Raw genomic sequence first — 16,401 nt, 5'->3', positions numbered from 1 at the left:
AACATTGTACTGCCATATGTACATCTTAGCTCCCTATTATCATGCTTATTCTCTTCCTAACTTCCTGTCTCACCAGTCTCTTCCTGTCTCCTGTCTCTATCCCAACTGGGCTAGTTGGTATGTATGCATTGTTGAGAGGGGTGGATCTCTATCCAAGCTAGGTACGGCGACAGGAATCCAAGGGCCTGGGACAGAATTGAAAATGTAGGATCCACATCACAGGCCAAAAAATAAATAAATAGTAATGATATTACTGTCCAAAAAACAGGTAATAAACAATTTATTAGGCTATGTCACACCTTTTCAATTCATAACCTACTCAGTCTTAATCTGCCATTACTTAACTGCTACACATTTTCATGTTCTTTTTTAGATTTGTCCTTCCATTTCTGTGCTCCTTGTTTTGGTTGCACGTGGCAATGTTGTAGCTAGACAGATACTGTAATTAGACACATTTATGTTGGCTAAATTAGATACATTATTTTAAAAGATGCACTAGGTAGGATTTTTCAGTAAAAAATACATATTACAGCATTTTGCAATATGAAAAATAGAATTTCCTGTTCCAAAAAAAGTGCTAACTCAGATTTTGATTTATTCTTAGATTTGCTAACGTTAGCTTAGGGTTCCTGGTAGCTAGCTACAGAGAGTGGGTCTAAGTCTTCTTTCGCTTCTTTGCCATTTGTGTAGTATATTCTGTTGTAGACAAAGGAGCAATTGACAGTTTGTCATCCTGGTCTCAAGCTGCCATTATTGTTTCTTACAGTAAGTGAACTTCGCTCCCCTATGAAAAACAAAGTTTGTTTTTGGCGCTTGTGTTAGGGTATCACTCTGATTGGGTGTTGGTAGAACAAACCATTTTTACAGAAAAAGATTGAATCAAAATGCTGTATAAAAAAAAACAGTAAAGAGAAAAAACATGAATCCCTTCACCAATGTAATCCTTCTGTTTAATAACTGTGTAACTTTCTCGATAGTACTGAATGCTAACATTGACAGACCAATTCATAATTATATTTAAGCCAACCAAATGGGCCCCCGTGAGGCCTGGGCCCAGGACAGCGTTCACGGTTGTTGTCCCCTGTCGGTGTCACTGACACAAGCAAATCCCTACACAGATCGGCGGCGTTCTTCAGCAGGTTTTTGTCTTGACGGCCTTTTTTAGCCTCACCATTGCTCTGAGGAAACCTAGGGCTGCTTGTCACATGCTAAAAGCCATAAAGTCTCATTGTAATGCCTTGACAGTCACTACCGGAAAACTGTGACTAATGTGTCTGGTATGCCATGACGAGTACCCATTGACTTCAAATGGGTAAAGGCATCTGTGGACCCTAATGGGCTGAGCTGCGCTCTCTCCACATATCTTGAACAAAAGCCTACCACTGACTAATACCTGGAGATGCCCGACATGAATAGCTATTGGCCTAGTCTCTGCCAAGGTCTGTCCAGTGCGCTAGTTGGTAGGCTAGTTAGATTGGTTCTTGTGCATTAGATCTTTACCTGATACGTGTCCTGCAGTTGTATACTGACTCTTGTAACCAGCTGCTTAGCTTGGGCCGACACACTGGTTGTAAAGCACGTTCTCAGCATGGCCCTTCTTTCTAGTGTCTCTGAAACTTCCCAGGTCACTAACGTGATGGCTGTCTCATCATCTAATCAGGATTACGTTTTATTCCGTCCGCGGAGACGATATGACCAAGGCACTTAACCTCGGATCTAACATTAAATGTATTTGTAAAGCTCTTCTGGTTAAAGTACTATGTTTGTACTACCAGGCATAGATCTCCGCTCCCCATTGTCATGCTAATTCCCTCCTTAAAATCCCCCTTCCACCAACTCTGACCTTAATGATGTCATCCTGTCCTACTTCTTACTCAGTCTGTACCTAACTTCAGACTAACCACTGTCTGACTTTACATCAGTCTTCAAAGCTAGCTAACCACCCCACCACTCAATGTTAGTCCTCAAAGCTAGCTAACCACCCCACCACTCAACATCAGTCCTCAAAGCTAATTAACCACCCCACCACTCAACATCAGTCCTCAAAGCTAATTAACCACCCCACCACTCAATGTTAGTCCTCAAAGCTAGCTAACCACCCCAGCACTCAACATCAGTCCTCAAAGCTAGCTAACCACTCCACCACTCAACATCAGTCCTCAAAGCTAGCTAACCACTCCACCACTCAACATCAGTCCTCAAAGCTAGCTAACCACTCCACCACTCAACATCTGTCCTCAAAGCTAGCTAACCACTCCACCACTCAACATCAGTCCTCAAAGCTAGCTAACCACCCCACCACCCAACATCAGTCCTCAAAGCTAACTAACCACTCCACCACTCAATGTTAGTCCTCAAAACATGGATACTGTCAGTTTATGTTCATTAAATGTGACTGATTTGGAGGGTTCATGGGGTCTTTTAGACAGGACAAGGGTTCATTGTGGGTATGTCTGTGTGTGTCGACTGTCTGATAGCTGGAGTAGTTAGGGTAGTACCGGAGGGGCGTAGCATCTTCTGAATAGTCTGGAACAGGCTCTGATCTATCTATTATGTATATCACGTGAAGTAGTATGTGTGGGCTTGTTAGTAAGGAGTAAAGTGGGTCACTACCCCCAACGCCCCCCCCTCTCCTTCCCTCCCTCCCTCCTTCCTTCCCTCCCTCCCTCCCTCCCTCCCTCCCTCCCTCCCTCCCTCCCTCCCTCCCTCCCTCCCTCCCTCCCTCCCTCCCTCCGTCTTTCCCTCTAACACTCTTGCTCCCACACTCTCTGTGTCTTTTATCCTTATTTCCTTTCCTAAAACAGCAGTATTCTATAAATCACTGACTGTATGAAAATAGATAAGAAACAGACACTCTTCCATCACAAAAAACACATCAGGTGTTTTCCATTGTTTTCTATTGAGCCTGTCAGTATCTGAGACAGGGACCCTCTTTCAGTGGATTGTGTTGCTTTTTCAAGAAAGCTTATGTAAACAGACATGTCTGTTCTGTTCCCTCTCTGGTCCGGTCAACAGACAGGTCTGTTCTGTCTGTAGTTTGGTCAACAGACAGGTCAGCTGGGTCTCTTGCCCGGTCAACAGCAGCCGGTTACTTTCTGTGTGTTGTATGTCTGTGAGTTGGCTTTGTCCTTTAGCATCTGTTGTTCTGGGACAGTTTAAATGTTTACAATGTTTACAAGCCCCCAAGTAAAGGCTGAGTGCTTTGAAGGACTCTGATGTGTTTGTGTGTTACATGGTTGCTGGCTGCTGCGTGTGTGCGTCTGTGTGTACTTTCTCTCTGTCTCCGTCTTTCTCTGTTCTTGTGTCACTTGTGAAGAAACTAACTGACGGTGACTGGTTTCGTGAGAGGGAAGGAGAGGGGAGACGAGGGGAGGAGAAGGGAGACGAGGGGAGGAGAGGGGAGACGAGGGGAGGAGAGGGGAGGAGAGGGTAGATGAGGGGAGGAGAGGGGAGACAAGGGGAGGAGAGGGGAGACGAGGGGAGGAGAGGGGAGACGAGGGGAGGAGAGGGGAGACGAGGGGAGGAGAGGGGAGACGAGGGGAGGAGATGGGAGACGAGGGGAGGAGAGGGGAGACGAGGGGAGAGAAGAGGGGATGGGAGGAGAGGAAGGAGAGGAAGACAGGTACTAGAGGGACAGATTGGATGTACACACAGAAACACACACATTCACACACACACTCACACACACAAACACACACACTCACACACACACACACACACACTCACACATTGTACAGATGTGACTGTCACGCCGGCTCCTCTTGAGCTGTTCAGCAGAAAGGAAAGGAAAGAATAGAGAGAGATAGAAAGACACAAAGGAAGATAGATAGACATGGAGAGAGAGAGAGAGAGAGAGAAAGAGAGAGTGAAAGGCAGGCAGAGATACAGATAAATAGAGAGAGGTGTTGGGGATTTGTCATTCTCAGGAGTCATCATTATGAAATCTACTCAGGCGGGTAACTGTGTGTGTATGTGTTTGTGTGTGTGTGTGTGTGTGTGTGTGTGTGTGTGTAGGTGTGTGTGTGAGTGTGTGTTTGCACACCCACTAACCAAGAGATGGCTCCTTAAAAGTTGTGACAGCAAAAACCGCCGAATCAACACATTAATCAAGTCAGTACCAAATAAAAAATCAGATTTTTGGAGGTACTCCAGAAACCTTCAACACAACAGTTCCCCTGGCTCTCATTGGTGACCTCCAGTGGTTCCATTTATTTGTTCTATCACAGAACTCATCTGGTTCCATTTGTCATCTTATCACCAAGTCCTTGATTATGTCAATCAGGGGATCTAGATCAGAGCTATAACAACATGAGGCCCCCTTGGAGAGGTTTGAGAACCACTGCCTTGACATGCAAAAAGGTCATCATGATCTATAATGACTGATATCTGGCCATGACCTAATTTTCTAGGGTATCCCAACATCCCTGATCTTGGCCCTATTGAGCAAAGGTGTCCTACTGTCTCTGACAATGACCTAATTCTGCAAGACTGACCCTTGGGGAGTTGGGATATGTTGAATAAAAAAAATGCATTTGTTAAACTTCACACTTGTACTGTATGTGTGTGAAACAGGGGAAATACTAACACCTTTTTACAATAGAACTCCAGGATAAGAGGGTTCAAAGAACCCTAATATATACAGTTCTACCTAGAACCCTCTCTACTGACAACCATTGTCTCTACTGACAACCATTGTCTATCTATCATAGTTCTACTAACAACATTTTTATAATATAATGTCATGAAGATTGAATACTGTAACTACCCGTCATTTTATCTTAAACCACCATCACATTTTTGACATGCATTTGAAATTGAGGTAGAAAGAAAGATGAAGAGGGAGAAAACTAGGTAAAAGATGATATGAGAGAGAAACTATTAGAAGTTGGGAGTCCTTTCTGACCCCTTTCTTCTATGATGCCTAGACACTCTGTGGCTCAGCTCAAATTACTTTTTATTACCCTTTCTCTAATTCTATCTCTATTACTCCTGTCTATTACTCCTGTCTATTACTCCTGTCTATTACTCCTGTCTATTACTCCTGCCTGTTACTCGTTGTTAGTCTTTCTCCAATATTATCTCTATTACTCCTGTATTACTCGTTATTACTCTTTCTCTAATACTATCTCTAATACTCCTTTCTGTTATTCGTTATTTGTCTTTCTCCAATATTATCTCTATTACTCCTGTATTACTCGTTATTACTCTTTCTTTAATACTATCTTTAATACTCCTTTCTGTTATTCGTTATTTGTCTTTCTCCAATATTATCTCTATTACTCCTGTATTACTTGTTATTACTCTTTCTCTAATACTATCTCTAATACTCCTTCCTGTTATTCGTTATTTGTCTTTCTCCAATATTATCTCTATTACTCCTGTCTATTACTCATTTTCAACTCTTTCTTTAATGCTATCTCTTTTTTTTCCAGTCTATTACTCGTTATTACTCTTTCTCTAATACAACATTATTTCCAGTCTATTACTCATTATTAGTCCTTCTCTAATAATGTTTCTATTATTCCCTGTCTATTACTTGTTATTACTCTTTCTCTAATACAGTCTCTACTACTCCTGTCTATTACTTGTTATCTGTCTCCATCTACCTTTCTCTGTCTCCATCTGCCTTTCTCTGTCTCTCAATGAATTGAACTCTTTTACACAACAAGTAAGTTCACATCCCTAATTGCACCTTTTAGTCTGTTTTTCTTGGAATATGTTTGAATTGATTGTAGGTCTGGTTAATGTAATATGTTTGAATTGATTGTAGGTCTGGTTAATGTAATATGTTTGAATTGATTGTAGGTCTGGTTAATGTAATATGTTTGAATTGATTGTAGGTCTGGTTAATGTAATATGTTTGAATTGATTGTAGGTCTGGTTAATGTAATATGTTTGAATTGATTGTAGGTCTGGTTAATATAATAGGTTTGAATTGATTAGACAGTAGGTCTGGTTAATGAAGTGAATCTTGTATCAGGCTAACGTGAGGGAAAGGGATTCCTCAACGGAAAATGAGATTCCTATACTTGATCTAATGGTTCTTAGGAATAATGTCTCTCATAGGTTTACCAGCTGATTTAATCCCCCCCTTCCCCTCTTCTCTACAGCCCCTCCCTCCCTATCCATGTGTCTGTCTGCTTTATTACGTTCTCATCAATCTGTCTGTCTGCTTTATTACCTTCTCGCCTGTCTGTCTTCATGTCTGTGTGTCTGTGACCCCATCCTGTATGGGAAAATAGACGTATTCAGTAAACAGACGAGTGTCTTGGAAGTGAGACAAGTGGCTGGATCAGGGAAACGTTTTTAACTGGATTATCACATCGAACTCTTACAAAAGAAGGTCTACCTCTTAACTCTCAAATAATTATTATTCACTATCAAAACATTAATTAATTTATTGAAATTATTATGACTTTCATTAATGTGATATACAAACCCGATTCCAAAAAAGTTGGGACACTGTACAATTGTGAATAAAAACAGAATGCAATGATGTGGAAGTTTCTAATTTCAATATTTTATTCAGAATACAACATAGATGACATATCAAATGTTTAAAATGAGGAAATGTATCACTTTAAGGGAAAAATAAGTTGATTTTAAATTTCATGGCATCAACACATCTCAAAAAAGTTGGGATAAGGCCATGTTTACCACTGTGTGGCATCCCCTCTTCTTTTTATAACAGACTGCAAATGTCTGGGGACTGAGGAGACAAGTTGCTCAAGTTTATGAATAGGAATGTTGTCCCATTCTTGTCTAATACAGGCTTCTAGTTGCTCAACTGTCTTAGGTCTTCTTTGTCGCACCTTCCTCTTTATGATGCGCCAATGTTTCTATGGGTGAAAGATCTGGACTGCAGGCTGGCCATTTCAGTACCCGGATCCTTCTTCTATGCAGCCATGACATTGTAATTGATGCAGTATGTGGTCTGGCATTGTCATGTTGGAAAATGCAAGGTCTTCCCTGAAAGAGACGACGTCTGGATGGGAGCATATGTTGTTCCAGAACTTGGATATAACTGTCAGCATTGATGGTGCCTTTCCAGATGTGTAGGCTGCCCATGCCACACGCACTCATGCAACCCCATACCATCAGAGATGCAGGCTTCTGAACTCAGCGCTGATAACAACTTGGGTTGTCCTTGTCCTCTTTAGTCTGGATGACATGGCGTCCCAGTTATCCAAAATGAACTTCAAATTTTGATTTGTCTGACCACAGAACACTTTTCCACAGTCCATTTTAAATGATCCTTGGCCCAGAGAAAACGCCTGCGCTTCTGGATCCTGTTTAGATACGGCTGTTTAGGTCTTCTTTGACCTATAGAGTTTTAGCCGGCAACGGCGAATGGCACGGTGGATTGTGTTCACTGACAATGTTTTCTGGAAGTATTCCTGAGCCCATGTTGTGATTTCCATTACAGTATAATTCCTGTATGTGATGCAGTGCCGTCTGAGGGCCCGAAGATCACGGGCATCCAGTATGGTTTTCCGGCCTTGACCCATACGCACAGAGATTGTTCCAGATTCTCTGAATCTTTGCATGATATTATGCGCTGTAGATGATGATAACTTCAAACTCTTTGCAATTTTTCTCTGAGAAACTCCTTTCTGATATTGCTCCTCTATTTTTCGCCGCAGCATTGGGGGAATTGGTGATCCTCTGCCCATCTTGACTTCTGAGAGACACTGCCACTCTGAGAGGCTCTTTTTATACCCAATCATGTTGCCAATTGACATAATAAGTTGCAAATTGGTCCTCCAGCTGTTCCTTATCTGTGCATTTAACTTTTCCGGCCTCTTATTGCTACCTGTCCCGACTTTTTTGGAATGTGTAGCTCTCAATAAATCCAAAATGAGCCAATATTTGGCACAACATTACAAAATGTCTCACTTTCAACATTCAATATGTTATCTATATTCTATTGTGAATTAAATATAAGTTTATGAGATTTGTAAATTATTCCATTCCTTTTTTACTCACAATTTGTACAGTGTCCCAACTTTTTTGGAATCGCGTTTGTATTATAAATATACTGAATACAGAACACAAATGTTTTGTTTGATTATACATGAGTATTCATAGGTGTCCTTGTTTCAATATTTGTTTCAAGGCACATTTTGCTGCAATAATGGCTTTTGGTGTATGTACCAGCTTTCCACACAGTGTCTGAGTGATTTTGGCCCAGTCTTCTTGGCAGACTTGTTCAGTTTAGAATGACACTTGTGGACTGCAATTTTCAAATAATGCCATGGGTTCCCAATGGAGTTTAGTTTTTTAGTGGACTGAAGCAGGTTTTCCTGCAGTATTTTTCTGTATTTTGTTCTATCCATTCTTCCTTTGGCCAGTCCCTGTTGATGAGAAGCATCCCGACAGCATGATGCTACCACCACTAGCAATTTACAGCAATGATCCGTTAGAGGCCAGTGGCAAGGTCATTTTAAGTTGGTGTTTTATAAAGAAAGAATATCCAACAAGGAATTTTAAATGTGCAACTTGTAATAAGACAGGATTGACAAGGGCTCAGAATACTATTGCAAGTCGCTGTCTGTAGTTTATATATTTATTAATTAAAAAATGAAAACACTGTATATTGGTTAGACCAGAAATAAATGAATGACATTTGTTGAGATTAAACGAAGATAACGCAAACACAGTCAGCTATCGAGAACTCCAGGCTCCAGGAAAACAATGGTGAAGAACAAAGCAAGTGATTTCTCAGTCTCAGGGGACATTAAAACCATTGAAGGATCATAAAAGATTAACCTCAAATCTAAAATCTTTGGAACCACCAAACTTTCTGCCCCTTTCTGTTCTCATTGCAGTACTTGACCCAAACTCCCAGAAAGTCTGACCAGTTAAAAAGACAAACCAATTTAGATTTACTGCCTAAAAAGGCATTTACATATTTGTGGAAATCTGCGTTCCTGTAATCATACCCCAGTACTTGAAGGACGTAGAGCCCACCGGGACACGATGCTAGAAGGTGCTGGAGTCTTACAGCAACAATACCTGCCCCAGAATAACCAAACGCTTTGTCTCAGTACGGTTGTGAAAGCTGCAAACTGGAAGCTATGTCAATGAAAACTTGTACCAATGCCCATTCATACAACTGCTCACGATGTTCTGGGGGGCAAACTATCTATTTTTGTTTTAAGGTCAACATAATAGGGTTTTTAAACCTTTCAATATAGCCTCTCAGAGGGAGAAATTCACCCATTTCTATTTTTGTGTTCTGTGTTCTAGAGTTCAAGACCTGTGGAATTCCTAACTGTAACCCTAAATGACTTGTCAGTTGACTGGCGTTTTCAGCTTGCCTTTCTCTCCCTGGCTATGCTATGTGAGGTCAGATTCTTTCTCTACCTGGCTTGGCTTTGTGTGACTTCAGAAACCTTTCTCTCCTTAACTTTTGCTCTGTGAGATCAGATACTTTCTCTCCCTGGCTCTGCTGCGTGAGATCAGATACTTTCTCTCCCTGGCTATGCTATGTGAGGTCAGATTCTTTCTCTACCTGGCTTGGCTTTGTGTGACTTCAGAAACCTTTCTCTCCTTAACTTTTGCTCTGTGAGATCAGATACTTTCTCTCCCTGGCTCTGCTGCGTGAGATCAGATACTTTCTCTCCCTGGCTATGCTATGTGAGGTCAGATTCTTTCTCTACCTGGCTTGGCTTTGTGTGACTTCAGAAACCTTTCTCTCCTTAACTTTTGCTCTGTGAGATCAGATACTTTCTCTCCCTGGCTCTGCTGCGTGAGATCAGATACTTTCTCTCCCTGGCTATGCTATGTGAGGTCAGATTCTTTCTCTACCTGGCTTGGCTTTGTGTGACTTCAGAAACCTTTCTCTCCTTAACTTTTGCTCTGTGAGATCAGATACTTTCTCTCCCTGGCTCTGCTGCGTGAGATCAGATACTTTCTCTCCCTGGCTCTGCTGTGTGAGATCAGATACTTTCTCTCCCTGGCTCTGCTGTGTGAGATCAGATACCTTCTCTCCCTGGCTCTGCTGCGTGAGATTAGATACTTTCTCTCCCTGGCTCTGCTGTGTGAGATCAGATACTTTCTCTCCCTGGCTCTGCTGTCAGAGGTCAGATACTTTTTCTCCCTGGCTCTGCTGTGTGAGATCAGATACTTTCTCTTCCTGGCTCTGCTGTGTGAGATCAGATACTTTCTCTCCCTGGCTCTGCTGTGTGAGATCAGATACTTTCTCTCCCTGGCTCTGCTGTGTGAGATCAGATACTTTCTCTCCCTGGCTATGCTGTCAGAGGTCAGATACTTTCTCTCCCTGACTTTTCTTTGTGAGATCAGATACTTTCTCTCCCTGGCTTTGCTGTTTGAGATCAGATACTTTCTGTCCATGGCTGTGCTGGATGAGATCAGATGCTTTCTCTCCCTGGCTCTGCTGTCAGAGGTCAGATACGTGTACATATGTTTCTCTGGCAGACATGTGCGACATTCCTCTAGCTCTCAGCAAGTGTTTGGCCCGTCAAGGAAAGTAAACAAATACCTCTGGAGACCTCTGGAAAACTTTAGGAGGAAAATTATTCCCGCTGTCTGTTATCCGCTCGAGTTACAGCCTATCAGCCCATGTGCCGTTTCTGTTTATCAGTTCAGTTAATAATGGCATTTCAGTTCAACACCAGTCACTTAAAATACAGTGGTAACAATCAGTGCCTTGCAGTTAGCTGCCATTCTGAGACCAGGGTTCAAATCCTGATTGCGGACTTGCCCAGGGTCCTGCAATTGGCTAGCAGCGTCTGGGTTTGGGGGTGTAAGTAATCTGTAATCTAATATGGTTGCCTTGCCTTGTTTACAACTCTTTGTGGCAGCATGTGCTCCTGTGAGCTCAATGGAGGTTCTTCCTGGATGTAATGATTCTGGGTTATACTTCCTGGTTGAGCAAACAGCGTGATGAGAACAGCATCAGTTGTGCTTTGGAAGCCACATTTCCTAGCGTCGACTGTTCCAAGTCCGCTTAGAGTTAATCCCAAATTTGACGAGAATAGTGGGGTGAAATAAATCTCATGTTTCCATGTTGCAGCTGACTGATTTGGAGAAGCTGGAGGAGCGAGCCCGGGTGGAGGGAACTAAAGGAACCTGCCGGAGTCCCACACCGATGAAGTTCAGGAGCAGATCACAAGGTCCGAGATGACAGCATGCTCTGTGGAGGGAGGGAGAGGAGGAGAAAGACTGAGAGTCAGAGGAGAGTGGATCTAAAAGGGATTACTCCCGAGTGATGTGGAAATATGTCTTCTAGTTTGGAATCGTGGAGTAAAGTGTCTTTGACAATCTTACATAAACATTGTTTTCATAGTTCTATAGTGAGGATGCAAGGTGGCCATTAGATAGTGAGACCTTTTGCATTCTAATAAATGTCTGGATACAGTTACAGATTTTCTTCAGGTTGAGATGAGTCACCAGTAAGACTTCCTGTTTTTATTTTAGGGGAGCTGATGGGCGAGTAAGACTTATTCCATTGTATTTTGGGGGAGCTGATTGGCTTTGACGACTTCCTGTATTGTGTTTCAGGTGGAGGTACTCGACTGGAGTCGGTTGGAGAGGATGATGAGCTGATTGTAGAGAACGGTGAGGCAGGAAGTGACATGGCGGAGAAACCGACTCGAGGCGGCCGCAAACATTCCCTCCCACAGCAGTTAGACACCGTTGGCATTCGCTGTCAGGTCAGTCAAAGGGTGGAGGGTATTATCCGTGTGCGTTTTCACACTCTTGGTCGGTGGTTCAAATCATGCCGCAACCTCTGATGCTAAACATTACACACCAGCAGAGGTCAAGGGGTGAAGGTCAAAGAATAATGTACTGTTGATATAAAGAAATCTACACACCCCTGTTAAAATGCCAGGTTCTTGTGATGTAAAAGAATGAGACAAATATAAATCATGTCAGAACTTTTTTCACCTTTAATGTGACCTATTTTATGAACAATTCAATTGAAAAACAAACTGAAATTTTTGAGGGGGAAAATAAAAAAATAAAAAACTCACAATAACCTGGTTGTATAAGTGTGCATACCCTTAAACTAATACTTTGAAGCTCCTTTTGATTTTATTACAGCACTCAGTCTTTTTGGGTAGGAGTCTATTAGCATGGCACATCTTGAAGTGGCAATATTTGCCCACTCCTTCCAAATTTGTCAGCCTTCTTGTGCACAGCCCTCTTCAGATAACCTCACAGATGTTCAATTGGATTCAGTTCTGGGCTCTGGCTGGGCCATTCCAAAACGTTAATCTTCTTCTGGTCAAACCATGCTTTTGTGGATTTGGATGTGTGCTTTGGGTCGTTGTCATGCTGAAAGGTGAACCTGAAGAAAAACAGCCCCAAAGCATGGTGCTGCGACCACCATGCTTCACTGAGGGTATGGTGTTCTTTGGGTGATGTGCAGTGTTGTTTTTGCGCCAAGCATACCTTTTGGAATTATGGCCAAAAAGTTCAACCTTGGTTTCATCAGACCATAACACATTTTCCCACGTGCTTTTGGGAGATTTGATGTTTTTGCAAACTTCAGCCAGGCTTGGAATGTTTTTCTTTGTAAGAAAAGGCTTCCGTCTTGCCACCCTACCCCATAGCCCATTCATATGAAGAATATGGGAGATTGTTGTCACATGTAACACACAGCCAGTACTTGCCAGAAATTCCTGCAGTTCCTTTAATGTTGCTGTAGGCCTCTTGGAATCCTCCCTGACCAGTTTTCTTCTCGTCTTTTCATCAATTGTGGAGGGATGTCCAGTTCTTGGTAATGTCTCTGTTTTGCCATATTTTCTCCACTTGATGATGACTGTCTTCACTGTTCCATGGTATATCTAATACTTTGGAAATTATTTTGTACTCTTCTCCTGACTGGTATCTTTCAACAATGAGATCCCTCTGATGCTTTGGAAGCTCTCTGCGGACCATGGCATTTGCTCTGAGATGCAACAAAGAAAATATCAGGAAGATTCTACTAGAACAGCTGAACTTTATTTGTGATTAATCAGAGTCACTTTAAATGATAGCAGGTGTGTAATGACTTAAACATGAGTTTGAATGTGATTGGTTAATTCTGAACACAGCCACATCCCCAGTTATAAGAGGGTGTGCACACTTATGCAACCAGGTTATTGTAAGGTTTATATTTTTCCTTTTTCCACCTCGAAGATTTCAGTGTGTTTTTCGATTGAATTGTTCACATTATAGGTCACATTAAAAGTGGAAAAAGTTCTGACATGATTTATCAATGTCTCATTCTTTCACATAACAAAAACCTGGCATTTTCACAGGGGTGTGTAGACCTTTTATATGCACTTTGTGCTGGGGAAGGTACGATATTTGGATGGCCCACTTATCCTCACAGGCTGAATGGTCTTCAGGTGGATGATCCAGGCTCAGTTTTATCAGAATATTCCGTCCACATCGGCCGGCCTCTCAGCCCACCAACTTTTGTCACAACACTTCAATGACTCCTGCTAAGTTTTCTGTTAATCAAGGGCAGGAAGAAGACTTTGTCCCCAAATGACTATTCCTATTCCCTATCTAGTGCACTAAATTGGACCCAGAAAAGCGGACAGTGAACCAACATTGACCTTTGGTCAAGGGTCTTTCTACCCTGCTAGTGATTTGGATTTCATCCTTGATTAAGGCTTGTGGGCTGAACCAATCAGTATGATGCCTCGGCTGTCTTCCTGTGTCTGTCTCATTGCCCTCACCAGGACGCACAGACAGCAGAGAAATCAACACCAGGAACATTCAAGGTGTCCTAAACGTACATGCTAATCAGTACTCTCAATTTCTCTTCTTTCACCTTCTCTCCATCCCTCTGTCTCTCCCCTCCCTCTCTTCCTCTTTCCATCCCCCTCCTCCCACTCTGTCTCTCTCCACACCACAGGAGTATCAGATAGTTAAGAAATCAGCGCGCTCACTGAGCACCGTTCAAGTGGAGTCTCCATGGCGACTGGCCCAGCCATCTATTATCTCCAACATCGTTCTGATGAAAGGACAGGGCAAGGTGAGGACCTCACAGCCACACACACACACACACACCAAAAACCCACACTATCAGGGTGAAGACCTGACACACACACACACACCAAAACACACACATACTATCAGGGTGAGGACCTCACACAGACACTGACACACACACACAGAATCAGGATGAGTACCTCAAACAGACACACATACACATATACATGCAGACACACACAACAAAACACATAAACACAATCAGGGTCAGAACTGGGAATTTAAATCTATTGAAAATAAGTATGGTACTGAACTCCTAAATCTAACCTTCACTCTTCATGCTTAAACCTTCATCATAAACCTAACCTTAAGTCATTTGTTAAACAAACTGACACACAACGACTCTGCCCAATGCACAGACACACACATACCCTATTGCTGTTTGATGACTTCCTGGTTTATGGTGTCATTGCTTAGTTGATTATTGTCTTTCACAAGTCATACTGACCATATTTCAGTCAATATGTATTTAAAATAAGTTGTTACATTTCATTCATTATTTTTAAAAGCATGATTACAATCCCCCAGTGGACGTGTGTACATGTTGAACCGGTCTCCCTGGTTGACTGATGCCAAGACCATCCATGTGTTTGGTGTTTGTGGTTGGGCTCTGAGCTGCTCCGCCTGTCAGAACTGCTGTCATGATGTCAGTGGCCTACCGCCGGGTGTCTCATAATGAATGAGGTGGAGACATTCCCTTGCGTGGACCACCTGACCGTTGGTTCTGGTTGGTCCTCTGGTCTCTGTGTGCTTGGTACTGCTCTGTGGTTCAGAAGAATGTTTACGTCTGTGTGTGTTTAAATGTGCGTCACAGGGTTTGGGGTTCAGTATCGTGGGCGGACAGGACTCTGCCAGGGGTAGAATGGGGATCTTTGTGAAGACCATCTTCCCAAATGGAGCGGCGGCGGCAGACGGGAGGCTGAAGGAGGGGGATGAGATCCTGGAGGTCAACGGAGAGTCTCTTCAAGGCCTGACCCACCAGCAGGCCATTCACACCTTCAAGGTGAGCTGGAGGCCTGGGTCAGGGGTCAGGGTTCAACACCCTGTAGTTCTCTGCCTCAAACTGATTACTCAGAATCTGTTGAACTACTCAAAATGCACCCTTTCTAGTACTAGTAGTTGTTGCAGAACCAGATATTTTTATAGATTTGGTTTACTACTACTAGTAGTTGTATTTTTGGTTTTGTAGTAGTTGTATTGTGTAGTTGTAGTGGTTGTCCAAACACCAGAAATGCGTTGTTTAGAAGTAGTAGTTGTAGTACTTGTAGTAGTAATATTAGTAGTAATAGTATTAGTGGTAGTAGTAGTAGTAGTAGTATTACTAGTAGTAGTAGTAATATTTCAGTAGTTGTTAACACCAGTATGTCATCCCCTCTACTGCAGCTGTAGTAGTAGTAGTAGTAGTAGTAGTATTACTAGTAGTAGTAGTAATATTTCAGTAGTGGTTAACACCAGTATATCATCCCCACCACAGCAGTTGAAGAAGGGCGTTGTGACCCTGACAGTAAGAACGCGTCTCCGCAGCCCCAGCCTGACGCCCTGCCCCACCCCCACCCTCCTCAGCCGATCCTCCTCACCCAACTCTAACGCCAGCGGGGGCACCCCCACCCCCTTACCTCCTACCTCTGAGGAACCGCCTGAGGGCCGAAAAGGACCCCCTGGCCCTGGACCCAAAGACCGGATCATCATGGAGGTCACTCTCAGTAAAGGTACCAGACTGACAGACACACAGACTAGTACACAGACAAACAGACAGAGAGAAAGACAAAGAGACAGACAGAAAAGAACAGACAGAGAGACAGACAAACAGACAGAGAGGCAGATAAACAGACCGAGCGAAAGACAAAGAGACAGAGGGAAAGACAAACAGAGAGACAGACACACTGACTAACAGACTGACAGACAGATTGGTTTAACTGAGTGGAGTCTTAGTTCAGTATTTAGTTGTTACGGTCTTTTTTGACAGTTCTTTCATTATTCTTTTTAATGTTACTAGCTATGTTACAGTTATAGTGGTGTCCTTGGTAAAAAATCTGATGTGGTGTCAGTTGTGATATCTGATCTAAAGTCAGCTATTGTGGGTATAGAGTTCTCAGACTTTAAACTCCTTCCATCAGCTTTCAGCATAACAGGGTATGTCTACAACGTTTTTCACTTAACAAACAACAGACACTGGCACTAACTGAATATTAAAGTGTTTTCCAATGGAAACCGTTGACCAGCCAATTCAAAACAGATTATAAAGCAGAAAGCGCATTGCCAGGGTACGTATCTATTGCTGTTGGAACACAGTGGACAACATTTATAAGAAAATTAACGTCAGGAAGGATAGCTAAATACTTGGATGTTTTTCAGTATTTCCAGAGCTTTCATTCATCACTAATGAGC

At 42.6% G+C, this 16,401-nt stretch overlaps 1 protein-coding gene across 3 annotated transcripts in view; it reads left to right on the top strand.

Moving 5' to 3' along the window:
- Positions 1–16,401, top strand: part of pdzd2 (PDZ domain containing 2) — a 103,968-nt gene that overhangs the window by 68,574 nt on the left and 18,993 nt on the right. For all 3 annotated transcript variants that reach the window (XM_020052903.3, XM_013136867.4, XM_020052904.3), the window contains 5 exons: positions 11,039–11,138; positions 11,527–11,678; positions 13,877–13,996; positions 14,828–15,016; positions 15,488–15,722. In XM_020052903.3, the coding sequence (XP_019908462.3) occupies positions 11,039–11,138; positions 11,527–11,678; positions 13,877–13,996; positions 14,828–15,016; positions 15,488–15,722 (796 nt within the window). The remainder of the gene's footprint in view (positions 1–11,038; positions 11,139–11,526; positions 11,679–13,876; positions 13,997–14,827; positions 15,017–15,487; positions 15,723–16,401) is intronic.

Source organism: Esox lucius, chromosome 13, assembly GCF_011004845.1.
Source record: "Esox lucius isolate fEsoLuc1 chromosome 13, fEsoLuc1.pri, whole genome shotgun sequence".
Taxonomy (NCBI): domain Eukaryota; kingdom Metazoa; phylum Chordata; class Actinopteri; order Esociformes; family Esocidae; genus Esox; species Esox lucius.
Note: the sequence above shows the minus strand (reverse complement) of the source record. Positions and strands in the feature narration are given on the sequence as shown.